Consider the following 26,687-nt stretch of genomic DNA (forward strand, 5'->3'; position numbering starts at 1 on the left):
CCCGAGAATAAAGCAAAGGTTAAATTCCTCAGCCCCCTGAAGTAAGTCAGAAAGAGAAAAACAAATATCGTATATTAACGCATATATGTGGAACCTAGAAAAATGGTACAGATGAACCGGTTTGCAGGGCAGAAATTGAGACACATGTAGAGAACAAAGGTATGGACACCAAGGCGGTAAAGCGGCAGGGCGTGGGGCTGGTGGTGTGATGAATTGGGAGATTGGGATTGACATGTATACACTAATATGTATAAAATGGATAACTAATAACAACCTGCAGTATAAAAAAAAAAAAAAAAAAAAAAAAAAAAAATTCCTCAGCCCTGAACTCCCCAGTCGAATGATGCCAATGAATCCAAAGCAGGAAAGGCAGTGAGTCCGTCTTCTTCCCTTTCACTTCCGGCCCCAGCGTCCCGCCCCCATGACGCAAACACGCCGCGCCGTAACGTGCGTCATCCCGGCGCGCCGCCGAGGTTCTCGGCAGAGACAGAACATGGCGGAGCTGGGAAGGGTTGCTGTGCGCGACCCGGATTCGCTGCTCCCTGGGGGCTTCTGGGCGGCGGTGGCCGTGTGGGTGGAGAGGCCGCAGGTGGCCAACAAGCGGCTGTGTGGCGCTCGCCTAGAGGCCCGGCGGAGCGTCTCCTTGCCCCGGGCCGAGCATGCCGGCCCCCGGCCGAGCTCAGGCCCCGAGCGGGAGGAGCAGGCCCCGGCGGAATGCGGGCCCAAGGAGGGGCCGGGATACGGCCAGCGTTTCCCCGAGGGGGGGCCCGGCCCTCGGCCGAGCGCAGGCCCCGAGCAAGGCCCCCAGGAGTCCCAGGGCCGGCGCCAGCAAGGGGAGGACCAGCGGGAAGCAGCCAAAGCGCCTCTGCTCTCTGGGGCCCCTGGGCAGCCCGACAAGGCTGGAGCCGGGGAGGGCGACTTCCCCGCCTCGGACCTGGATTCTCTCTGGGACGATTTCTCCCGAAGCCTCGCCAGCGGCAATCGAGAGATGCTAGCCTTCTTCACCCGCTCCTGGGCGGAATCGCAGCTAGAGGCTCAGCACGAGCTCGACGTGATTCTCAGAACCGTCATCCCGAAAACGAACACGCATTGCCCGCTCAGTGCTCCGAGGAGAGAAATTGTCGTGCAAGGTAAGAGTGTTTCTGATAGTGGCAGGTGCCAAAGATACATAGAGTCGGACACTAGTGGAAGTGGCAAGGATAGGTTTTAATTGGTGATGCGCACTATCACAGTAGGGAGAAGAGTCCAGCGTGAACTGAACTCCACTGCGATTTGTGCAGAGGTGACTGGGCTTTTCACAGGGAGAGTGAAGGAAGAGGATGGGGCGGTAGAGTCAGGGAGGTGAAAAATTAACCAGAAGCAGGAAAGGTGGGGGATCGGCCCCTGTGACACCCATCTGGGTTTGCTAACTGGAGCCTGTGGATGTTAGGTCCTCCCCTCCCACAGAGGCGGTCACAGGGGCTCTTGTTCAGGTGTGGGCTGGAACAGTCTATTCTTCTCTCACCCTTGAGTTTTTTCAGGTGGGCACTTTAAGGGGGCCTAGGGTCATGCTAGGGATGTGGCCTTGAGCTATTGGGAACTGTGACAGTGTAGGCCAAGGTTGAACCCTAATTGACACAGGCCTCAGAGGAGCCTGCCTAGAGTTTGGTCCCGAGGAGAGTCTTTCACAGAGGCTGCAGTTAGATTAAAAACCAGCCAGTAAGTGAAGAGGCACTAAAGGCACCTAGTCTGCCAGTTTCCTTGCCATGCCCTAGGGAGGTTGTAGATTTTTCATTGTTTTTGGAGGGGGCACGTAGAAATGTGAATCCTTAGTACAGAGGGTGGGGTTGTGGATTGGGGTGGTGTCTGGAAGGCTTGGGGAAGACCGCGAAGGAGCGCTGGACCATGAGTGGTAAAGAGGAATTTACTAGGTAAAGGGATAAGGGAAAAGGCCAGCTCCTGGGGCAGCTCGTAGAGGCCTCCCTCCATCTCAGAGCCGCACCCGTGCCGAATTTGTCTCATGCTCAGAGCCTCATTGGCTTCCCCTGCTGCTGCATCTTTTCTGCCTCTAGCTGGAGACGGTTCTCAGCTGTTCAGGGCTCACGTGGCTAGGCTGAGCCCACCTGCGTAATCCAGGATACCCTCTCTCTCTTCCAAGGTCCGTAACCCTCGTCACATCTGTGGAGTCCCTTTTTGCCATGAAACAACTCCGTGTGGTCACAGGTTCTGGGTGTCAGGGTGCGGGTGTCTCTGGAGGTTGTTCTGTCCACCACAAGCAGCGATGCTGAACTACTGGTGGGTGCGTACCCCCTCCCCGCCCCCCAATGCTGTGGGCCTCTGTGCCCCGTAAGACTCTCGGCAGGTGTCCCCTCCTCCAGGAGGCCCTCTCTGACCCTGCTGCCCAGACTAGTTTAGGAGCCCTTCCAGCTTTGATCACCTTTTACACTTCACCTCTCCCGGCCTGAGGGGATGAGCGCATCTGCCCACGAGGCCTTCAGACGTGGATGTCTGCGTTCTCACATGGGCTTCACGGAAGAGCAGGGCCGGCTAAGCCCGTCCTCTTCCTCTCGGTGAGCATCGCTCCTCCACAGGGGGCGCCCTTTCTGGACTACGCTCAGCTCTTTGAACACGGCTGCTCCGTGTGGCGCGGTGCAGGCTCAGGGATGCGGCCGTGGCCAGGACATTCGCCGATGTAAATCGAGTGGGGAAAAGCCCTGGGGGTTGAAGGCACGGTGGATTCAGTACTATTTTTTTGAGACCACTTTTGATGAGACTCTGAACTAAGCAGTTTTAATTGATCATCTCTATCTTTTTTTCCCCAGATGTCCTCAATGGAACTGTAATTTTTTTACCTTTGGAAGAAGACAATGAAGGGAATTTAAAGGTCAAGACGAGCAACGTGTATCAAATTCAGCTCAGTCATAGCGAAGGAGAATGGTAAGGACTGGAAAACTTATTCCTTTCTCTCAATGATTGATGCCTTAAATCGATGATTTTTTAAAATTAATTAATTAATTAATTTTGGGGGGCTGCATCGGGCCTTGGTTGCTGTGTGCGGGCTTTCTCTAGTTGCAGTGAGTGCGGGCTACTCTTTGTTGCGGTGCACGGGCTTCTCATCACGTTGGCTTCTCTTGTCGCGGAGCACGGACTCTAGGTGCACGGGCTTCAGTAGTTGTGGCACACGGGCTCTGGAGCACAGGCTCACTAGTTGTGGCTCTACGGCACGTGGGATCTTCTGGACCAAGGCTCGAACCCGTGTCCCCTGCATTGGCAGGCGGATTCTTAACCACTGCGCCACCAGGGAAGCCCCAGTCAGGGATTTCCTTAGGCGGCTGTAAGATTCCGGTCACCAGGGAGCAGCAGGGACTCTCTCTCAGGCGGTTCAGGTTTGTGGGAATGTGTTTTCTAGTTGGTGTTTCCCTGACGCGTCCTTGTTCCTGTTGGCACCTGGGTGGTCATAGCCTGGCTGGAGGGCCCGTACATTCCGTGTAGCCTTGATGGTTAGTAGCACCTGGTTCTAGCACCGGATTCAAATAAACACAGTCCTTTCGTTATTTTGTTATTTCTTACACCTTGGTAATGGGTGGTAAGTGGAACCTTCTTTTTTATTGTCCACTGAGGCTCACGTGGTCTTAGACGTAGTGGGTATTCTGTGATGTTTATTATAAAAGCAGCAGTTTCATCCGTTCCCTTAATTCCATGTGGTGTTTGGGCCTGTCTGGAAAGTGTGAAATTTGATTTACTTCCATTTGGTATTTTTTAAATGAAAAAGTCAGAGGAAGGTTAAATCACTCGCTATTCTTCTGCTGATGTTTTCCTGAGAGCCACATGGGTCTATTCTTTCAAGACAACCTTGGTGATGAGCTTTGCATATGGTTTCATAGAGAGCTGAGGGGTACATTGGGAAGAGCTTGGTTTTGGAGTCACGTAGACCTGGGTTTCCCCACCAGCATTGAGCTTGGGTACGTTGCCTCTGTGGCCCTCAGTCTTCTCACCTCTGAAACGGGTTTAATCATTTTTGAGCCCCCCAGGAGGGGGCTGGGCTGGGCTTACCAGGGACCTGTTGCAGGCTTACACGCTGGGTGGAATACTCAGGGTCTGCTGGGGCGAAGCCTCTTGCCAGTTGTTAAATGCTCCCCGAGGGGCCTTGCCCCGAGGCCCTTTCCTCTCCCCTGGAGAGTGAGGGCAGACCCTGTGGGAAAGCTGGTGTGCCCGTGTGGGTCACCCAGGGGGCGCCGATGCCGGAGCTGCGGGGTGCGCGCTGGAGGCTGCTGTCCCCTCGCCTGGTTGGGGAAGCCCGGCCCGAGTCCGGCCGCGGCAGGCGCTCAGTGTGGCTGATGCGGTGGAATCCCAGCCCCTGTTCTCCATGAGCTTCTGAGTGCCCGGGTGGCTACTCCCCACCTTTCCCGGCTGACATCTCCTGTCCCCGGGGACACCTGGGAAAGAGCGTGGGGCCCAGGAAGAGCAGAGGAAAGGCCCGAGGCCATCAGCCCCAGCAGGATAGCTTCCGAGGGGAAGGGACGGGAAAGGTGAGCATCTTGGGGCGTGTCTTTCAGTGGACACTTGGCACCTGTTACTTACGGGAGTGAACTGTGTCCCTTTGATGTGCCTGGTGGCAAAAGCCTGACAGTCCTAACTCTCAGCAGACGGGCCACCCCTTGCCCTTGCCCCTGCCCCACGCCTGCCCCCAGCCCCGCCCCCAGCCCCGCCCCCTCACCCAGCCGCCTGTGCTTCTGCTCCTTCTTAGGGGCCCCCATTGAGCGCCACCTCCTTCTCTGTGTGCCAGCGAACTTGATGCTTCTCCCCTTCATCGCACTGCCTGGGGCGCAGCCTCGGTGGATGTGTTGTCGTGACCTGGGCCCGCGGGTTGCGCGTTTACTCAGCGCCCAGACAGCGAGCGCCCGCTGTGATCAGGCACTGCTGGGGCCCGGGTTGAGCAGCGAACAGAACAGACAGGGCCGCGGCCTCTGCGCTCTGGTGGCAGAGGACACACGGTGACCTAGAAGGCCTGTGAGCCACAGGGACTGTGTATGTGTCCTCAGCTTGGTGACCGAGCACTCAGCTTTCTGGATGGGAGATACTCAGTGGACCAGCGTTCTACATCTGGGTAGCACATGTGAAACGTATAAAACCTAGAGAAGTTAAAGAAATCCATGCATGTTTTAGAATCTAGCTAATCAGTGCATGAAGTGGGAGGTGAGAGGAACTTCGTCGTTTGCCATCCTTCTGATGGGCTTCGTAAGTTGTGTAAATGCATTTTAACAACGTTTGCAAGAGAGGAGGAATTCTTGCTGGTTTTTAAATGTGTTTTTCTCTGTAGGATGAAAATTCTGTAACTAGTTCCAGATTGTCTTGTGTTTGGGGTACAATATTTTGTCATCGTAGCTGTCTTAATTTCTCTGTTCTTTTGGCAAAGAAATGTGTAGTTTAAAAATAAGAATTGAAACCAGCTCTGCTTATTCATATTTCTCTTATTTTCAAAGGTTCATATCTGTTTTAATTTTCTGTCCAGAAAGATGGCATTCAGATGGCATTGTGTATCCCAAACCCACCTGGCTTGGAGAAGAGTTGCTGGCCAAACTGGCCAGGTGGTGTGTGGGGAGCAGGCAGAGTGGGTTCAAAAGCACCCTGTCCCTCATTTCCATCATGAAGTACAGCAAGGCTTACCAGGCGCTTAAAGAGAAGTATAAAGACATGGTCAAGGTAATTCTGGGGAAAGACATCTGTGACCTCCCCCACCCCCATTTAAACGAGGTGATATACCAAGCTACTGCAGGTAACGTTGTTTCGCCTGTGTGCTACAGATGCAGACATTAAGTCAAAACATACCCACCTGAAGTCCCACATTGCAGCCTGTACTTTGACATAGTTAGGGATGCAGACCATAAAAACATTGGGAGTTACGCTGTGGAAAAGGATTTGGTTTTTTTTGTTTTGTTTTGTTTTGGCACGTTACTCTTTTTTTTCAAGAGAACAAAAGGAAAATAATTTAATTTAAAATAATTGAATATTTAAATACTAAATTACCATAATTCTTTAGTACAAACATAAAGGTATTTGAAGAAAATACATGAAAAATTAAAGTACAAAAGCATATACTTCCAAAAAGGAGACAAATCTTGTAAAATGTCCTTAACTTTAAGATGTAAAAAGAAGGTAACAACAAACATCTGTGTATTCACACCCAGCTTAAGAAATAAAGTATCACAAGCATATCTCCATTTATTGTGCTTTGCAAATATTGTATTTTTTACGAATTGAAGGTTTGTAACGGCCCTGCACGGAATAGGTCTGTTGGCACCATTTTCCAACAGCGTTTGCTCACTTCGTATATCTGTGTCACATTTTGGTAATTTGCACAATATTTCAAACTTTTTCATTATTATTATATTTGTCATGGTGACCTGTGATCAGTGACCTTTGATGTTACTACTATAACTCACTGAAGACTCAGATGATGGTTGGCATTTTTTAGCAATCAAGTATTTTATTTTTTGGCTGCGCTAGGTGGCTTACGGGATCTTAAGTCCCCAGCCAGGGGTTAAACCCACGCTCTCTGCTGTGAAAGTGCTGAGTCTTAACCACTGGACTGCCAGGGAATTCCCAGCAATAAAGTATTTTTTAATTAAAGTACGTCCGTTGTTTTTTTAGACGCAATGCTATTGCACACTTAATAGACTACTCTATAGTGTAAACGGAACTTTTATATGCACTGGAAAGCCAAAAAGTCTGTGTGACTCGCCTTACTGCAATATTTACTTTGTTGGGGTGTCTGGAACTGAACTCGCAGTATCTCCGAGGCGCCTGTGCTAACGGAGTTGAACTTGCTTTGTCCTCTTCCTGTTCGTATCTCCCTCCCTTCTCCTAGAAGTAACCGCAGTTCATCGTTGCCGGGTGTTTTTGTATCAGTCCCCTCCCGCTGTGTAGCAAAGCATCCTCCAGAGTCTCAGGCGTGAAACAGTAACCACCCGTTCCTGCTGGAGCTGGCTGACCTCGGCTGGGTTCCCCTTCTCTCCCAGGTCCTGGCCTAGTGGTCCTGCATTATCGTACTGTTTAGTACCTTTAAGAAGGGACTTCTTTATTCTTCCAGCTTTTAAAATTGTCCTTGGTGAGATGGTTCGTCCAAACTGTCTAATCCACTAGACTGGAAACAGAAATCTGAACGTTTAACATTGGCCATTGGTTTTTTTCTCATCTCCCAAACTCCCGTTCTGCATGTTACTGATTTTAATAATGAGGCCTCACGCTTGCACAGCCAGTGTTTTCTAGTTTCATAGTACCTGATGGTCATCCTGCATGGTAATTAAGTCAAAGTCTTTATCCCTGCTTTACAGATAGGGAGATGGGGACAAAACAGCTGAGTGACACTCCTGACAAGTGACAGCAACTCACTGACAGACCGGAGGGTGGAGCACTGACCTCCTGACCCCTGCGCCTTTGTGTCCTCGACCCCCCCCCCCGCCCCGCCCCTCATTTCCTTGTTTGTCATACTCGTCTAGATAAGTGATGAGGGTAGCATAGCTCAGCGTTTCCCTCTGATGCCCAGTGGCCCCACCTAAATGTCTTACAGACAATGTCTTTATTCCACAGTCTTGCTTCAGACTCCATTGGTCTCAATGTGTCCTGTTACACACAGATGCGGTGAAAATTTACATATGCCCTTGAAAATGTTGTAGGTGTGGCCTGAAGTAACTGACCCTGAGAAGTTCGTGTATGAAGACGTGGCCCTTGCTGCCTACCTGCTGGTAAGACTGTGGGCTGAGTTCAGGTGGAAGGGCGGGAGGTTGCTACGGGTAGCTCAGGGCTTTTATAGTTCTGTTTGCCAAGGTTGGTTACACAAGTGATTTTTTTTTTTAACTTTGCATGGTGCTTTTGCATGAATGTAGAACAAGTCTGAATTGTGAAATGTAACCTCAGGAACTGAACTGAAGCAGTGCTTTCCTAATTAGTAGTCAGCGTGGAGCACGGAGATGCTGGCTGCGTGTGGGGGCTGCCGTCGGGGCCCGTCTGAGAAGCACCTGCCTTCCCGTCCTCGCGTGCGGTCTTTCTAGTTCTAGACCTTCTTGGCTGCCTTGCTGACCGCCTGGATCTGGGCAAGCCTTTAACTTCATAGTCTTGATTTTCTCATCTATGAGCTGTTTAGAGGAGATACCTTCCAATTTCCTTTCACCCGTAATTCTCTTAGTCTTCGAAATAACATTGCTTCTCAAAGCACACAAAGCTTGAAGAGTTGAGAGAACGCCTGAAGGAGCTAACAGTAATCTGTACAGCCCTTGCCCAGAGACGACCACGTGAACGTGGACCCTGGGTGGAAGAAGACCGCTTCGATGCCCGCGCGGCGTCCAGCCGGGGCCGCGGGCGAATCCCGCCTCCCCCTGCTCACCCGGGCACCACCTGCGCGGAGGCCCAGGGCCTCGGAGGAGGCCGCTCCTCCTGTGTGCGAGAGGATCTGTCGTTCCACGTGGGCTTGTGTCTGAATTACTCTGGCGTAGAGTGAATCACAAACTGACTTTGGTTTTTTTTTCTGTTTCCTTAGATTCTGTGGGAAGAAGAGAGAGCTGAGCGGGGAGAGCCAACCAGGCAGTCCTTTGTCGACCTCGGCTGTGGGAACGGCCTCCTGGTCCACATCCTGAGCAGCGAGGGGGTAAAGCATGCTCGGGGCCGTTTCTCGTACCTTTGCTAGAGCGTCTTCAAGCCCAGCGCGAGGTCTTTCTCTGCTGGTCTGGTCTGGACTCAGAGGCGGCCTGGCTGTCGGCGTAGTGGCCGGTTGTGAACTGTGGAGCAGGCAGCTTGTAAACAGGACCAGAGACAGTGGTCTCGTTAGACTGGAAGAGGGCTCTCAGACACTCGGCCTGTGGAACCACACGCTTTCAACAGCTCTGATGTTTTTGTTGTCAGTATTTTCTTGGGAAAACCCACCATTTCAAGGCACAGGGAGGGGAATATAAAGGATAAGGTGGGTTCTGCCCTAGAGAAGTTTAGATTCTAGCTCAGAGGACAGTCAGGCACCCGTATATTGTATTGATACACATACATATGTAAAACTGTGATAGTCAGTCTTGCACCCATTTTCTGGATTGTGAAGCAGAGGCATTGAGAGCTGAGAACAGCCCCGGCCCTGGGAGCAGTTCAGGACTCGCAAGCGTCAGCTTTTCCCCGGCGTCTCGCAGCGTCCGGCGAGACCAGTGACCTGGGTACAGCAGCGCCGTCACCTGGCCCAGTGAGCTTCGTGCTCGAGAGTGACAGTGGGGATTGAAGCCCAATGGTGGTGACCCAAAGGCTGGTTTCTTGTGACCATAGCGTCCTGCCTTATGGACAGACACATTTGTCCTCACCTGTGGGACTTTGGAATGGGGCTGTTAGACGGGGCTTTCTGAGGTGCTTTGTAAAGGAGTGAGGCTGTAGTTGTGACCCCTGTGAACAGGTTGTCTGTGGGGTGTTAGCGCACCTGGTGGTGACTAGGAGCCAGTGGGTGGATACATGGGGGTGGGGCCCCGGGAGAGCGGCGTGTGGTCAGGGTGCGCTGGGTGAGAATGACCCTGAGGACGAGGCTCGTCTGGGGGCTGGAAGAGAAGGTGAGCCCGGGAGCTGAACTTGACCAGCTCAGAGGAGCCGGCGCCCTTTCCGGGCAGGCGTATTTCCCGGGGCTGCGTGTGGCCATGGAGGTGTTCCCACGCCTTGGCTCTGTTCCCCCTTCACGAAGCCTCGGCAGCACAGGTTCTGTCTGTGCCCCGCGGGACGCGAGTGTCTGTTCTCAGCAGCCGAGGAGCTGAGGGTCTCCTGCACTTCACGCAGGGGGTGATACCTGCAGAGTTTGATTTGTTCTTGCTAATTTATTATGGTGTATTGGCCTTAACCTTTGATTCCTGAAATTCCTCGTTTCAGCACCCAGGCAGAGGGATTGATGTCCGAAGACGAAAAGTTTGGGACATGTACGGACCAGAGACGCACTTAGAGGTACTGGCTCTGTCCCTTCCCTTGACCTCAGCGCGGTTGTCTTAAGGGGTGTCTCTGTGTACGGGCCAGTCAGAGATGCTCATAACCACAGCAGTCCACATTCGTCTCAGTGCTCTGAGACTGTAAAAGCGGATGAAGCTTTAGACCTCCACAGCCTTCCGGTTAAACCGAGGGAGGGATGCCAGAGCCGGAGGCGTGTCTCCTTCCCCGGGTCTGCCACAGGCCCTTTGCATCTCCTGTGGGTGCCCGAGGGGGCTCTCGGCCGCCTTGGGGGCAGGGGCGGAGGATGACCCCTCCTCTGCATCTCCTCTGGTGCCTGGCACAGGCCGCACGTTCAGACCTCCACTAGGCAGTGGGTGCCCACCCTGCCAGGACTGGGCCGGGGCGGGCACCGTGGGCGGTCCCGCTCTGTGAGCAGCGTGGCCAAGAGTGGCCTCCAGCAAGACGGTGAGCTGGCGAGGAGTCGGGGGAGGGGAGCGCAGTGGAGGGGCCAGACCGGGCCGCACACGTGCAGCCGTCCAGTGGAGACGGACAGCACGCCTGGCCTCAGTCGTGACCGCGGGGCTACAGGGAGCCCCGTCCGCCCCGCCGTGGTCCAGGGCAGCTCCGAGCCATCAGAGAGCGGGGTCTCCTCCGCAGCACCCCACGGCAGGTCTGGGCTCTAGCGTTTCCCGGCGTTGGTCTCTAAGAGCCCAGGCCTCCAAGCCGGCAGGGAAGCGCAGCGGTGGGGCTGCACCCTTGGCTCCGGGGCGCCGTGGGGCCTTTGCTGTCCAGCTGCCCGCATCGCCTGTAGACCCTGTCCCCGCGTGAAGACGCGCAGGGGTGACCGGGACGCCACGTCTCATCTGCTCAAGGGCAGGATGCTGGCCGGAAAAATGAAAAGGGCATTTGCTCTTCATTGTGGGGAATGTCAGGAATATACCAAAGTGGAGGGAAACGCGTGCCAAACCCCAGAAACTCATCGGCCCGCCTCAGCAATTCTTTTGTCTCATTCCTCCCCGTCCCCAACCACAGCATCCGCCCAGCCGTGGTTTCGAAGCAGATCCCGGGTATATCATTTCATCTATGAAAAGAAAACGAAAGTTTCAAGACTTACTTGGATATTTTCTCTTTGCCTTTCTATTAAAGTCGGGAATATTATTGCAAAATATAAAAAGATTGGAGGAAGGGAGGTTTGTTGCAGCTGCCCGACAGCTTTTTATTTGCTCAGTTTCTCATTAAATTTTTATACTTTGCTTTATGCTACAAGGGTTTACATTTGCTTGTATGTTCATACATTACAATAAATTAGAACATTTAAAAAAAAATCTCAGGTTTGAGGAATGGTGGTAAACCAGGTGAAGGACTAGGGGAGGCTCTGTAGCTACATGTACAGACCACGTGTCCTTACGCAGGTAATAAAATGGGGCTCTGAATTTCCATGAGGCTGATGATCACAGCTAAGGGAATAACGTGGTTGATTCCAAAATCCCCTGTGTCCCAGGTGAAAAAGCAAAATAATTTCTTTGGGTAAAAAGTTCACACAGCAGTTGAATAGGCTCTGTTTAAATCATGACCCCAAGGAAGAGCTGGCTGGCACAATGTGCCCCTTGGAGAACAGGTGGAAGATTCTAGTTCTTTATTCGAGGTTCCCTGTGGAGTGGGGGAAACCCCACCTCATCACTCCGTCAAGGCCTGCTAGTAGGAGTGCTGTGTCTCACCTCTTGTGGATTTTTTTCTCGTTACACCTGGACCTCTGGTCGCGGAGCTGGAAGAGTCCCGCGTGTTCCGGTGTTAAACGTGAGGGTGGAGGCTGGCCACGCTTCGAGGACACCTCTGCTCTAGAAGAACGTGGCCAGGAGCGAGCCTGCCTTTGTTGGCAAGGGCTTGGGGCTGTGTGTTTCCTAGTAAATGGCTGATTTCCACGAATAGGCACAGTCTGGGCATTCAAAGGCCAAGCATGGGGTACAACTTTCCTTTATTTCAAAAACCTCATTTGATTGTAAGCAAGAGACAGTTAAGAAAAACACATGCTTTTGATAACAGCATTGTGATGAGCACAAAGTGTCCTAATTTTGTTTGTGAAGCTCTGTAGGAAATAGGAATATTGCAATTTGCCATATTCAAAATCCCAAAACTTTTTCTAAGACAGGTAGAGCTTTGTTGTCTAGCATGTTGTTGGAAAGAAAACTGTAAATGTGATTATAATAATTACTAAGCGCAATTTGTTTTTGTAAATATAGACCATTTAAAGAGGCAGGCAAATTTAAATGTAGACTGGGTGGGAAGAAAGAATAAATAGTATCAAAAGTTTGTTTTGCCTACTTTTGAATTACGTATAGACCATTTTCAGTATTTCACTGAAATACTGTTTTCAGCATTTTAACATATGTGAAAATAGCACATATGCTTATTCAAGAACCAAAAAGATGAATTTAAATTCAATTTTTATATCCATCAGCTTTGCAAAACACTCCCGTGACCTTGAAAGGTGAGTGTTAACATCACGTCTTCCCCATTTGTTCTGACCGAGAACTAACACGTCTGCTTACTTGCCTTGGGGGTTCATTCTTCAATTCTAAAATTAGAGGATTTTGAGTGGTTATATAGTCTCTTTTGTCTCTCTTTCCAGTTTTTTTTTTTTAACCCTTTTTTTACATTGAAGTATAGTGAATTTGCAGTGTTGTGTTAGTTTCGGCTGTAGTCTCCAGTTCTCACTGACAGCTTCACCATTGAGACTGTTGACTTTGATAATTAATGACGGCCTGCTGATTAGCAGAAAGGATAAGGTGTTCACTTGAAGTTCTTAAATCCTCAAAGCAAGCTGTTCCCAGCTTAACTACAGAAACTATCACAGTGGTGAACATGCCTGTTCAGTGGGTAAAAACTTGCTGTCTGAGAGTTCACAAAAGATAATAGCGTAATAGCAAAGGCGGGCACACACTTCTGTAAATTCTTCCTGTATTTTCTCTTTTCACAGATGCGCTCATTCCGTGGGTTGTGTAAGTGCATCAGGTTCTATGTCAAGTCAGCCTCAGACCTCCCAGCTTTGCGCTCACCCCTCTGCAGGCCGTTTCTTGCTCCTCCTCCTGCCAAAAGTAAAACGGTTCACATGTCCCCTGTCTCCTTTAGCTGCGCTTACATTTATGTGAAAAGGCTATTTTTAATATCAAAAGGAGACGAGCACCCGGAAGTGTTGGCTCATCCGGCGCAGCGATGATGCTAAAAGTTGTCAGTAGCCGTGCCCTCGGGCAGGCCGGGCCGGGCACACGCTTCTTCACTCCTGGCCCAGCTTCCGCCTTTTGCAGATGAAGACCTGCAGCCCAGAGGGTCTGAGACCGGCCCGGGAACAGCTGCGGTTCTGCAGGGGTGGCTGCGTTTGTTGTTGCCCTCTGTGCTCTGATCTTATTTACTAGACGTTTAGTCTTGTTCCGTGTCTTCCTTTCAGGAAAGTGCAATCACACCAAATGATAAGACCCTCTTCCCGGACGTCGATTGGTTAATCGGAAACCATTCTGATGAACTGACGCCATGGATACCTGTGATTGCGGCCAGGTGAGTAGGTGGAGGTGTTAGCACAGTGGTGTCCGGGGATGTTTTGTTGCCTGAACCGCGCTGTCCAGAACCGTAGCCACTGGCTGCTTGTGGCTATGGCGTACTTGAAACGTGGCTGGTCCGGATTGATGAGATGATAATCTGTTGGATATATTGGGTTAAATTTAAAATAAATTCCACCTGTTTTATTTTGCTATTGAAGATACGGATACTAGAAAATATAAAATTATGTATGTGGTTCACACGTCCACATTATATTTTCATTGTGATTACTTCCACAGTGTTTATATCCAGTGTTGAAAGATGTGTTTTTCCTAATAACAGGAGGGTTTGTCTTTCAGTGTAAAGACCCTCTGCTGAAATGTTTGTCTCTTCAATTTTGGGCTCTCTGCCTCAGTCAGACTTCTTTAAGATGCATGTTACCTTGCTGCCCTTTCATATTTCATTGCCGAGTCTCTTTTATCCAAGGTTCTTTTGGACTGTTCTATTTATTTTTTTTTTAATGCCCTCCCCCCCCCTTTTCTTTTAGGTACAGTTGATTTACAATATTATGTAGTTTCAGGCGTACAACGTAGTGATTAAACATTTTTTTGGTCGTACTGTATTTGTAGTTATCATAAAATATTTCCTGTGTTCCCTGTGCTGTACAACATATTCTTGTAGCTTATTTATGTTATACATAGTAGTTTGTACCTCTTAATCCTCTACCCCTGCCTCGCCCCTCCCCGCTTCCCTCTCCCCACTGGTGACCACTAATTCATTCTCTATATCTGTGAGTCTGTTTCTTTTTGGTTATTTTCATTCGTTTGTTTTATTTTTTAGATTCAGCATACAAGTGATAATGCACAGTATTTGTCTTTCTCTGTCTGACTTCATTTCACTAAGCATAATTCCTTCCAGGGCCATTCTTTTGGACTTTTTTAGAATAATATAGGTCAAGGAGCAAATCATAATCTTTTTTGTGCTTACCTCTGAAATTTCCTATCCAACAGCTGAAATCTCCAAGTACTTCAGAAAGTTTTAGATTACAGTTGATGATCATAATTGCAATAGAAAAAAAATATTTTTAATAAAAGTAATTAGATTCATATTTTATTGAAAAGATACTATGCTACATTGTTTCTAGAAATTAAATTGGGGAAGGCTATAATGCTTCTTTTTATATAAAAAACAAAATTAGCCAGTAGCACATCGTTTGCATTTTGCCCTGACACACTATTGCCGTGTGGCTTTCTGGGGAATTTTCTTTATTGAATCTGTTTAAGACTCTGGGTTTCCGTGTCGCTGATTGTCTTTGAAGGTCTTCCTACAACTGCCGCTTCTTCATCGTGCCCTGCTGCTTCTTTGACTTCATCGGGAAATACCAGCGGAGGCAGAGCAAGAAGACCCAGTACCGAGGGTACCTGGATTTCATCACCGAGGTGGGGTCGACCTGTGGCTTCCACGTGGAGGAGGATTGCCTTAGGATTCCTTCCACCAAGAGGGTGCGTCCTGGTCACCCGGGCTGTCCTCGGCGGGCGACACGTGGTGTTTAGATGGAAAGCTTGGGGCCGTCCTTGTCACAGAACCGTAGACGACACTGGGATGGTAGCAGGTGTGACTGTCTCAGAGGTGCCCTTGCTGATCCCAACATCCCCGTCACTGGCGGGTCCAGAGGCTTGTTCTGTGCCTGCAGTCCCCTGCTTTGCAGGCGTTCTGGCACTTCCTTCTCCAGCCCTGTGGCAGCTCTGCAGGAACCCTCAGCGGGTCTTCATCTCTTTTCCAGAAACTGTGACTGCCCCTCGGGGACCCTCCCAGAGTGGGTGTCAGCTTGGCTTCTCTACAGGTTTCTGGTAGTGCTGCCTGCGGCTGAACGCTCTAACTTCTGACTTAGGGTCCCAAATGACTGGCTGAAATCGCTTTAGAAGTTCAAAATGATTTCACATTTCCTCATTAAAAGACTCATTGATTCAGATTTACTTGAAATGAATTTTTCCAGGTAGAAATTGACCCTTGCACTGCCTGTGACCCTGCCAGGTGGTCGGGGCTGACCTGCTCACCACGCAGGGGGCTTGAACTTATGAGAGAGTCAGGGGAACCGTTGACATCGGTTTTATTAATCTCTGGTAACTTTCTTTCATGAGACTCTATGGCCGTCAGTGCTTTTTGTGAAAAACTAAACACAAAAACCTGTCATCCGATCTCAGCTTGATGGCTTGACAGTGGTGAAAAGGATCGAAGGTTTGAGCTTGACTCTGGGCTCTGCCACTTCCTAGCAGTGCATTCGGGGGCACAGTACAGACACTCCCTGCCCGTGTCCTCACTGCCAACGAGGGGGAGCAGCTCGCCGGCCGGTGCTGGGCCCTCACTCGGGCTCCCCTGCCTGCGCTGGGCCCTCTGTCGGCTTCAGTTACGTCACTGCTGTCGCTGCTCAAGATCGTTTTGGAACGTCCTTTAGGGCTCACCTTCAGAGCCTTCATGTCATTCTATTAAATGTCCTCTCTTCTGGCAAGTCAGCCTTCTGAGGTTGGAATGGAATTCTGCTGGAGTCTGGGTCACGTAGGTACGAAGAGCCTACAGTTTTGATGTTTGCATTTGCTATTCCGTTACTGGTTGCTGGAGACCATGGAGCATTGCTTAATCTCTCCGAACCTCAGTTTTCATATAACTGGGGGTCAGATGCAAGTGCGGGTGTCCACACACAGCAGCTGTTAATTGAGGACTGATTACGTGCCCCGCCTTCTCATTCCACGCACACAGAAGTTGTCACCTGCCCAAGATCACACATTCAGCAGGTGGCACAGCTGGAGAGCAGTGAGGGGTGGCTCTGATGCAACCAGATTCGCCTTCATCGGGTTCGGGCCCGGAGAGGACGTCCAGAGACGCTGTACCCACTGCAGCGTCGCCGGACGGGGCCTGGCTCTCCCCGGGGCTCCTGAGGGCAGCCTTCGTCTGGACGTGCGAACGGGGAAGGGGACGGCGTGAACTGGACGTCCCCGCCATGCCGAGTGCTCTGCTAGGTGCACACGTGCTCTCCTCGCTCTGGCAGCGCTGCCCTTGAGAGCTCTGGAGGGTTACCGTCAGGGTCTGTGTGTGGGGCGGAAGAGGGGTGCAGTGGGGTGCGGCTGGTTGGCTCAGTAGAGGTGACCTTGGTCTGTCGTGTCTGTTAGGCTCTGTGGAAGTCTGAGGAGTGAAGCTTCCTGTGGGCTTTTGCTGATAGTATATTAAGTCATTGATTGGTATGAGTTTTTAAAATAAGGATTCCTTTCATGATGGGTGTCTAAGACATTCGTGGAATTTATTCTCCAGAGCAAGAGAGTTCCCTGGAGAACGTTGAAATACGATTGGAACCTGCTAAAGTACTTCTGTGCTCTTTTCACGTGCAGGTGTGTCTCATTGGGAAATCCAGAACATACCCGCCCGCTGGAGAAGATTCTGTGGATGAGCGGAGAACCCGCTACATTAACAGCAGGCCGGGCGGCCCTGTGAGCCCACCTGGCCAGGTCCCTGCCCCTCCTCCACCCGGGGCCGCCGCCGGTGGTGCCGATGGCCCCGAGGGGCGTGGAGCCCTGGACGCCGGGGCCGGGCACACACCAGAGTCCTCCGCTGAAGGGCTCTGGCTGTCTGGATTTCAGCCCAGAGAAAAAGTCAAGCGCGTGAGGAACTGTGCCGCCCTCCCTCGAGATTTTATCGACCGAGTGGTTTTGCAAGTGGCGAATTTGTTGTTGGGTGGAAAGCAGTTAAACATGAGAAGTTCTCAGAGCAGGAGTGCGAAGGCCTGGAATCGAGGAGGTAACGACCACCCTGGGTACTGGCTGGGTTTCAGGCAGTGACTCTCTTCTCTTCTTAGAACCAACTTAAAACTGTGTGGTCATTTTTATTTTTATTTTTTTTATTTTTTAAATATTTGGCCGCACCGGATCTTAGTTGCCCACCTGCGGGATCTTCCTTGCGGTGTGCGGGATCTTTTAGTTGCCGCAAGTGGGCTCTTAGTTGCTGCATGCGTGTGGATCTAGTTCCCTGACCAGGGATCAGACCCGGGCCCCCGCACTGGGAGCGCGGCGTCTTACCCACTGGGCCGCCAGGGACGTGCCTGTGTGGTCATTTTTAATTAAACGTCAAGAGGAGTCTTTGTCATTTTCGTCAAGTCGTTAGGAGTGTGCAGATGGGCTGAGGGAAGGAGCTTGTTGGTGGGCTGCCGCCCGAGGGGGCTGTAGGGCTTCCTGTGCCGCCAGGCGCTCGCCCTCTGAGTTTTGGGGTCACTGGAGGAGATGGAGGCCCCACCCTCAGCCTGTCGGGGACGCTGCCCGCTGGCCCCGTGGGTGGGCCGGCCCGGGGGGGGTGAGCAGTGGGTCCTTCTCCCCCCGCAGCGTGGATGGCGCTGTGCTGAGTCTCCTTCTTCATCCTCACGCCCCTCCCATCCCAGCCTCGCAGCTGCACGCTCCCCCCTTGGTCGCTGGACTTAGTGAGCCCTGCCCCAGCGTCAGGCTCGGGACCCCCAGTGTGTCTGAGCCCTGCGTGACGTCAGTGAGCGGGTCTGTCCCCAGGACCTCACTCATCCCAGGCTGGGGTCTACCCTCTGCCAGGCATGGCCGAGGGGACGCGGGGTGGGAGGTGGCGGGGTCGGGACACGCACACGTGGAAGGGTGAGAGGCGGCGGTGCGGGGCTGCACGTGCGAGCCCGTGCCATGGGGTTCTGGGTGGGGGGGGGGCGGGGGTTTAATTTTCCCCTCAGACTTCCCGTCTCCTCTCGGAAGGGGTTTGAGGTGGCTGCGAGGTGGGCTTGGTGCGGGGAATTGCAGTCCCCCCCGCCGAGCAGCGGCCGGGCCGCGCGGCAGGGCTGGCTTTCCGTGTCTGGGAGGCTCGGTTGTCCTCGAGGGTCAGACATGAGCGCGCGGCCTGGCATCTCAGGTGCGATGGCTCTGCCTGCGGAGTTCCAGCCAGCTGTGGACTCAGTTTAACTAAAGTTCTCGTGTGGGGGAAACCCCGTCTTCCACAGGGAGCCTGTCCTTGGCGGAAGTGGCCGGGGAGCTGGACAGAGACACGCTGCGGAGGCTGAGGCGGGAGCGCGGGGGCCTGCGGACACTGCTGAGGAACAGCTCGCAGGTGTTCCACGGTGAGGGCTGCGCCGGGGCTGCCTCGGCTCTCGGCGCCTGAGGGCGGGCTCCACGGTTCCCGAGGCAGCGAGAGGTGGCTCTCGTGCAGATTCTACCACCACCCTCTCCTTCCTTTCCCCCCGTTTTTTAATGAAATGAACCTTATTGGAGAGGAGTTTCAGAGCTAGAGGATAGATCCCCTCATGTGCATCTCAAGTCCCGACAGGACGTGGGTCGCACCTCTGCTTCTGTGATGCTGCCAGCCTCTGCCCGGCACCCCCGGGCCCAGCCCCGTCCCGTCCAGGACGCGCCCCCTCCTCCCACGGAGGGAAGAGTCGCTGGCAGGGCCTTCTGTCGCTGGGGAGCTTTTTCGGGTGGAGCTTCAGTACTTGCTTTGCTTTGGCCTCTGGCTGCCTGCAAACTGGAAGCATCCTGAGCTCCCATCCAGGCCCTGGGCCTAGAGGAGGGAGGCCTCCCTAGCCCGGCCCATGTGCCTGCACCCACCCCTACCCCCCCCCCCCCCACACACACACTGGCGCCCTGGGATCCAGGTGGGTGGAGGGAGAAGGGCCCGGGGCCTGCGTGCTCTGCCACGCAGGCTGCAGAGCTCTGCAGAGCAGGGCGCCGCCACTCCTGCCCTCCTGGAGTTTGCAGCCTGACGGGGAGGGGAAACGTCGCAGATGTTTACATGGGCACCTGGGGTTCCAAGAAGTTCTGTTAAACTTCACCAACGTACACAGAGGAGGTTCTGTGTACACATCAGCCGGAGGGTCCATCAGTTGTCGTGTTTGCTTCTTAAAGCTTTTTTCCCTTTGTCTTTGTGGAAGTATTTTAAGCACAGCCCAGCTGATGTGCTAGTCACCCCTAAGTACTTCTGTGCGTGGCTTTAAGAATAGTGGGCGTCTTCTTGCATCACCCTAATGTCGTAGGTGACCTTCTCGCCCAGGGAGGCCTGGCCTCACCTCAGACAGGCATCAGGAAGGCTTTGCTTAGGAAATGACATCTGAGCTGGGACTTGGCGAAGTGAACAAGGAAAAGCACTTCAGGCAGAGGGAACAGCGTGTGTGAAGTGGCAGGGTGGGGGCTTGATGAGCGAGGGGGAGGGGGAGGTAGCGCTGGCAGGCTGCAGCCCCCCGTGGCCGTGCGGAGGATTTGGGCTTCTGTGACTGGCAGGGGCATGCTGACTCGCTGTGATGGTGGGGAGGGGCAGGCCCAACCGGACCGTGGGCTCGTGCAGGCGGGGCCGAGAGGTGGCCGGAGACCAGTGCGTCAGGCTCAGCACCTGCGTGGATGAAGGATGGGGTGTCCGACAAGGAGGACATGCCTGCCTGACCCCACTCTGTCCGTGCTGGGGGCTGCACGCCCAGGTGACGGCCTCCCTGTCCCCACCCATCCCCAGGACCCGGCGGGTGGGTGGGCACTTCAAGCAGTGGGTCCAGCCCCTTGGGACAGGTGCCTTGGGGGTGTGTGTGGGGAGGGGTGACGGGCCCTGCTGGGCTGGGGCCTTTGCAGAGGTGGGAGGCCACTGTGGCAGCACGGAATAGAAGTCTGTCCCGAGGGCGCTGGCCAGCACTGGGCCTGAAGGCCTTGTCCCGAGCCCCGGGATCTGGACCTATCCGCCACACCGCACCTTTGTGCTCCTACCACCAGGGTGGTCGCCGCGTGACGGGGGCCGTGGGTGGAGGGGCTGCGCACGGAGATGCGGAAGCACATCTGTCCACTCCTCGGCCTGTGGACCTCCTCGGGAGGTGAGCGCTGCCACCTTGTGGTCCCGCCTCCACGCGTGCACCTGAGAGCTCCGTGTGCACCGCCGTGTGTGCACCACCCCGAGGCATACACACCTGTACCACCCGCCCCGTGTGTGTGCCCCTGAGAGCGCGTGTGTTCACGCCCGCAGCGCCTTCGGGGGCCTGGTTGTTCTGCCAGAGCTAACGTTGGTTTTCATTTCCACTTGACCTCAGTCGGCTAAATGCTGCTGTTGCGGTGGCAGTGAGCCCCGCAGTGGAGCTGGCGGGTCCAGGGTTGGGGGTGTGGAGGGCAGCCCACTGGTGGGCGGAGAGGCAGGGGGAGGGTGGGCCTTGCGGCTGGGAGTCCCCACCCAGCTGGGCTCCACCGCATGGCGCTTTAGCGACTACAACTCGCTGTGCCCGGGGGCTGCTCCGCTTTCTGCTGTTCCCAGCATGTTGTTCGGTTTGGTTTCACGAAACAGTGTTCTTTTCTCCCCCGCCATAAATATGCACGTGTGTGATGGGTCTTCTGTGCGGTTTGCATCGAGGAGCACGTTTATTTTTGGAAACACTTCTGAGTAGGTGGCTTGGGGATTGAACTCCAGTGAACATTCTACACACAGTCATGCAAAAAGTAAGCACCAAAGCTGGGTCTGACCTCTGTAGGAGATTTTTTTTTAAACTAGCATGGTTAGTTTTACACGAGTGAGGAGGTGAAAACAGTTTCGGGTGAGCACCTTGTGGGGCGGGCATGGGCCGGGCGGGCGCGGGAGGGCAGGCGCCGCCCTGGGCCGGGCGTGGAGCCCGCGCTCAGCCTTGAGGACACGGACGCAGCTCAGCAGAGGGGGGCCTGCCCAGCCTGGGGGCGGGGGCCTGTCAGCCAGCCTGGCCCCCCGGGACTCGCCGGCCCCTGCCCCCTGCAGGGCCACCCCTCGTCATCAGCGCCTGCTCCACAGGCCGTACAAATCCTGCCTGGGTCCCCTTCCCCCGACCCTGCAGGGATTGCTCTAGAAACGTGGTACGGCCGGTGGAGGGCCCGCTGCGAGCCAGCCCACCCTGAGGGGAGGGGATGGGCCAGCCTCTGTGGAGGGTGAGGGTCTGCACTCGGCTTTGGCCCCAGCGAGCCCCTCGCCCTCTCGCCCGGCTTTCTCTTGAGCCTGTCCAGGCCATCAGGGGCTCCTCCTCTTTCTGGGGCACCCACGGCGGGAGTCTGGGGGAGTCCCGCCTCCCAGGCTCCTTGCACACGGCCGGGGGGCTCCGGCCGCCCCGCCCCGGCTGGGGCGTGTCGTTCCCGGCTGTGCCGGGAGGGGCTGCTGTGGGAGCGCCTGTGGAAGGCCGTGGCTGCCTGCCCAGCTGCCGGGCCAGGACAGCCGAGCTTCTCTGTGTCTGCCGCGTTGGAAGCAGGGCTGGCCTGGCCCTTCCGAGGTGCTTCTCGGCCGCCCCCGAGGGTGAATCCCTGCCTTGTGTCCCTCGTGCGGAGAGGCATCTCTGCAGTTCCTTCCTCTGGTTTCAGGGGACAGTTTTCGATAAACATCAGTCTGCAGAGACAGACAGTCTGGTTATTGTTGCAACACGAGGCAATTTGAAAGTGAAATTCAAGCTTGAATGCACACTTTCAAGTTTTCCTTAGAAGTTGGAGAGCCAGATTTGTTCACTAAGCTTCCTTTATTTCTGCTGAGCCTTTCCGTCTCCAGGTGGCTGTATAGCTTCCAGGAAAAGCAGGACGGGTTTGGTTGCTCTGGCCCCGTCTCACGTGGGGGTGTTGGCTTCTCGGGAGGAAACGGCCCAGCGGAAGCTCCCAGCGCAGCTTCAGCTGAGTTGGGGCGACCGGTTCAGGAGGCGTTTGGGCAGTCCCGGGCCCTCCCCCTGCACTGCCCTGGGGTCCTCCAGCGGCCCAGCTCTGCGGTCACCCCATCCACACAGGTCGCCCCGCCGCATCTCAGCCCCCTGCTGCTCTGTGAAGGCCTCCCGCCCTGCCCCTGCCGACAGGGCTGCCGTGCCCCTACCCCCTACTTCCTGTTTACGTTTGGGGGCTCTGCCTGTAACCCTGGTGGCCCCCGCAGCCTGCCCCTCGTCTCCACCTGCCCGGACAGGGCCTCTCCCCCGCTCCCTCCGCTCCCTCCTCATGATGCGGACGTGTGCCCTCGAGGGCCAGTGCCGCCACGCGGACGTCCTGCCCGCGTCGGGACCACGCTCGGGGTCGTCGTTAGCCTTGTTCCACGAGCCGGTGCCCACGAGTGGTCACGCCGGGTCCTGTCACCACCAGGACCTCCGGCGCCGGCCCCTCGCCCTCCCCCTGGTGTGTGGCAGCTCCTGACGGCTCCCAGGCGCCACAACCCTGTCCTTGCTCCCCCCAGCCCCTCCCTCGTGCTCCCGTGTGTGTAGGGGGGACTGCAGGCCGCGGGCAGGTGGGGGGCTGGGGCCACCGCCCGGGATCCCAGCGCCTCTCCCCCTCCCGCCGCCGAGCCTGCCGGGGGCTGCGTCTCCCGTGGCCGCACCCCGGCCCTGGACAGCTGTCCCCACAGAGCCCGGCGACCTGCCCAGCTTGCAGTTCACGCCTCGGCCGTGTCTTTTCTCCTTGTTCCCACCCCCAGTTCTGAACGGGCGAGTTCGCCTCCGCGACTGGCGGGAAGAGAGGCCTCGGAAAGAAAAGGAACCAGAAGCAAAACGGAGGCTGTTCTCAGAAACCTTCAAAACCCGAATCTGTTGGTTTTTCGCTCATCACCCTGACGGTTGTGTTCTGCCTTCGGACCGTTGCCCGTTTGCCCACGGGCCTGGGGAGCTGCAGCCGGCCACCACCAGGAAGAAAAAGCAGCCTCTTTGAGCTGCTCCGCCTGCGTGGAGGCCTGGTGCGGGGACGCCGAGCATGAGGGAGACTCCCAGCTCCGCCGAGCGCTGCGCTTCTGACCTGGTGGCGTTCAAGGTCGTTTTCCTTCCTCCTCCCTCCAGGTTCTCACAGGGGACGTGATCACGCCCCACAGAAGCTAAAATCACTCACCCCTCCCCCCGCCCCGTCCGAGTGCTGGGTTTGTTTTAAATGTGGTCAGCATCTTTACATCAGGAAGAGAGGGTGACAGTCTCCTGGTGTCTCGTGTCTCAGGAGGTGCAGGAAGTGCTTGAACTGGCCCTTCTCAGTCTGTAGCAGGGTGGCCGTCCCCGCCAACCACTAGCCGCTCCGGGGTTGGCCTCCTTCTCCTGCCCTAGATCTTCTCCCCACAGGTACCGTTAATTCTCATTCCAGGAAAACAAAAAAATCCCCAAATCCCGATGTGCTTCTATTTAAAATTGCGTTTATAGTTTTACATAAAAGGCCGTGTCAGTGACACTGTTCTGCCCCTTGATTTTCCGTGGAACGTATCCGGCGGCCTTTCCCTTGTGGAGTGTTCCTCGTGCGGGATTCTCCGTTCATTCGTGAGTGATGAGAAGGAACCCACTCCCTTCCGCTCCGTGCAGCATGACTGGGGCTGCCGCGGGGCACAGGGCCCTGCCCTCGGGAAGCCCTGGTCAGCTGGGAGCCCCCGGTGCCAGGTTGAGGTCAAGGACAGGCCAGCAGGCGCCTGGCCAGCCTCCAGGAACGGGCAGAGTTGGCCCGGTGGAGACGTGGGCTGTGCCTGCCTACCACCCGCCCAGCCTCTCCCTTGCGTGAGGCCCCGCGAGGACATCCTAGAGGGCCTGAGTAGCCGCAGTGACGCCACTCCGGCCGTGGTTGGCTTGGCCTGTGCAGATGGAGCCATTCTTTTTTTTTTTTTTTTTTTGCTGCACTGTGCAGCATGCGGGCTCTTAGATCAGGGACGGAGCCTGCACCCCCTGCAGTGGAAGCTCGGAGTCTTAACCACCGCACCGCCAGGGAAGTCCCAGATGGAGCCATTCTGACCATCCTGACCAGTGAGGTGGGAGGGGACCACTAGGGCTCCCGGGGGCGGTTTCCTGGCTGTGGAGACCCCTCCTGGTGTAGGAAGTCAAGGGGGGCAGAGCAAAAGCTGGGAGGAGCCCAGGTTCCCAGAGTCTCTGAGCTGTTATTCCCAGAGCTGAGGCGCCTCCATCCTTGAAGCCGCTGAGCTGAGGCTGCTGTTGCCGGCTGCCCGGCACATCCGGGCTGGTGCCCTTCCGGACGAGCCCCCTGGCCTCCCTGCGTTGGGATCCTACCCCCTTCTCCTCTTGGAAGGGAAGCATCCCTACGGGGTGAGCCCTGGGGCTGCCTCAGGCCTGCCCCACGTGCAGGGTGTGCCCCCCAGGCAGCCCGTCTGCCTGGGCCCGCGAGCACCTGCTCTCATTTTCCAGCACGAGGGTGTGCACTGCGGCCACCATAGCCTGGGTCTGCGGGATCTGGACTCAAAACCCCACCCAGAGCTGCCTGTCCTGGGGCAGGCGGAGTGGCCCTCAGGAAAATGAGCTACACCCCTACCCCCAGGTCCCGGGACGGACATCTTGTCCTGAAAAGCCCCAAGGATACGTTCTCAGCCCAGCGTCCAGTTTGGGGTCAGGAAGATGACCTCAGCCCTCCCTGTTGCCCCGGGGACACCTGCCCCAGCTGGCGGCGTGGTCTCTGCCTGTCCCAATGGGGGCTGCCAGGCTGAGAGCTGCGCTGAGCGGGGCGCCACGCCTGTAGTTCCCCCGTGTGCCACCCAGCGTTGCCGAAATGGCTACGATGGGCCGTGTCACCCAGATCCAGCCTCTGGGTTCCGGGAGCCATTTCTTACCAGCCCCCAGGACCGCCGTGCCCTCTGCCCAAAGGTCACCGTGGCATTGGGCGTCACACACGCTGTAGCATCGCAGCAACGTGCCGCCCATCTGTGGGTGCACAGGCCAGGTGATCGCTGAGCACAGTGGCCTGGCTGCGGCCTGCCCCGAGGACACGCCGGGTGACGGCTCTGAGCCGGAGCGTCTTGTGGGACGTGGGCTCTCGTGGGCGCCGCACAGGTGGCTGTGAGGTGGACTGAACCAGGCCCACGCGGTCTAGCCGCGGGCCAGGCGGCGTCAGGGCCCACAGCGGCCTGTGTCCAGGCGGCCCAGCCCGAAGTCCCATTTCCTCCAAGGACCCAGGGAGCCCTGTGGACTCACAGGTGCGTGGCCCTGCAGACCTCACCCGTCCCCAGAGCCTGCCTCACCCCGTCTGCCTCGGAGGAGGTGCACCGAGGGGAACAGTGGTTACCATAGTGACTGGCCTGCCGCCAGCCGTGGCTGGTCGGGGTTAGCAGGGCAGGAGGTGACCTCTGAGTGTCCCGAGGGCTGGGTGGCTGTGAGCCTGGTGGCTGGTGCGTTTAGAGGCCGTGGGCTGAGTCAGTGCTGGTGGTGGAGTGAGACCCAGAGGGGAGGCTCCTGGGGGGTCCTGCGGGCAGGGGAGTGACCTCGGGTCACGTGGCACATCTTCCAGGTGCCGTCCAGCCTCTCTCCGTTCTCCACCCTGTTCTGTTCTGTGTCCCTGGCCGGCAGGGGGTCTGCTCCCCTAGGCAGCCACCTTCCTGTCCCACCCAGAGGTGACCCCCACCCCCATCTCCCCATTAAAGACCCCCATCACCTCAAAGGGGATCAGGAGCTGAGGCTGTGCTTCGTCCCTCTGGGCTCTGCTTCTGGGGTGACTGCCCGCCAAGGGTCACCGTGGAGGCCCAGGGCTGCTGCAGGGAGAGCTCCGGCACAGAGAGGTGAGAGCGCCCTTTAACCTCCTCCCCGCCCGTTTCAGGCTGGCCCCTTCCTGGGGTCGTTTTTCTTGGGGTCTCTGTGGTTAGGGGAAGAGGCAGCTCATAGGAAGGTGCATTAAAAGTGGGTGAACGGTGGGTCTTCACTCAGGAAACGGTTACCGTAGCTGCTTGGAGCCACCCGACTCATCCCAGATGGAGCCCTTGGTCCAGTGTGGGAGACAGGACTTTTGGGAGGTCCTGGACCCGGCGAGGATGGGCTGCCTGCAAAGAGATTGCTCTGGTCCAGACAGGAGGCGGACAGGACAGCCACAGCCGTCCCCCGAGTCCTGTTGCACTTGACGGTTTATATCTGTTATCATAGTTAAACCTCACCACCCATAGGGTGTCAGTGACCTGGTCCCCCAGAAAGCAAATTGAGGCTCAGAGAGGTTGGGTGACTTGCCCAAAATCACACAGCAACTGCCAGAGTCAAAATTCAAACCTGGGACCCCACCTCCCAGGTGGCTCTTTCCTGGTGGGGCCCTTGAGCCGAGGGGCCGAGCAGAGGTTTAATCTGGGTGTGTGTTTATTTCTCACCCTCCATTTAGGGCAGGTGGTGCCGGTCTCCCATGGTCAGTGGTGAAGTGTATTTTCAAAACGAATCCGTTTTAGTAAAAAGCAAGTCAATAATTAATACAAAATGTTAAGTAGATGATGATTTAGTTGGTTCGTGGATGGGGCCAACTTCACAAAAGCGGTACGGACTCGAATGATCCCAGTGTAGAAATCGCTGCCCT

General features: G+C 55.3%; 1 protein-coding gene across 1 annotated transcript; it reads left to right on the forward strand.

Moving 5' to 3' along the window:
- Positions 1–23,581, forward strand: TRMT44 (tRNA methyltransferase 44 homolog). Its single transcript, XM_082464359.1, has 11 exons — positions 1–1,130; positions 2,802–2,916; positions 5,463–5,682; positions 7,656–7,724; positions 8,516–8,623; positions 9,865–9,936; positions 13,364–13,470; positions 14,771–14,954; positions 16,836–17,241; positions 18,449–18,565; positions 22,867–23,581. The coding sequence occupies exons 1-11, from the start codon at positions 422–424 to the stop codon at positions 23,094–23,096; spliced, it is 2,337 nt and encodes a 778-aa protein (XP_082320485.1). The 5' UTR covers positions 1–421; the 3' UTR covers positions 23,097–23,581.
- The last annotated feature ends 3,106 nt before the right edge of the window (positions 23,582–26,687 follow it).

This window comes from Balaenoptera physalus (assembly GCF_965194825.1).
Source record: "Balaenoptera physalus genome assembly, chromosome: 5".
Classification (NCBI taxonomy): Eukaryota; Metazoa; Chordata; class Mammalia; order Artiodactyla; family Balaenopteridae; genus Balaenoptera; species Balaenoptera physalus.

Excerpts from the sequence above, each read along its gene's own strand:
- TRMT44 (XM_082464359.1), top strand. The coding sequence starts at position 422 with ATGACGCAAACACGCCGCGCCGTAACGTGCGTCATCCCGGCGCGCCGC. Across the intron at positions 7,725-8,515 it reads CCCTTGCTGCCTACCTGCTG|ATTCTGTGGGAAGAAGAGAG; the intron begins GTAAGACTGTGG and ends CTGTTTCCTTAG. Across the intron at positions 9,937-13,363 it reads GACCAGAGACGCACTTAGAG|GAAAGTGCAATCACACCAAA; the intron begins GTACTGGCTCTG and ends TCTTCCTTTCAG.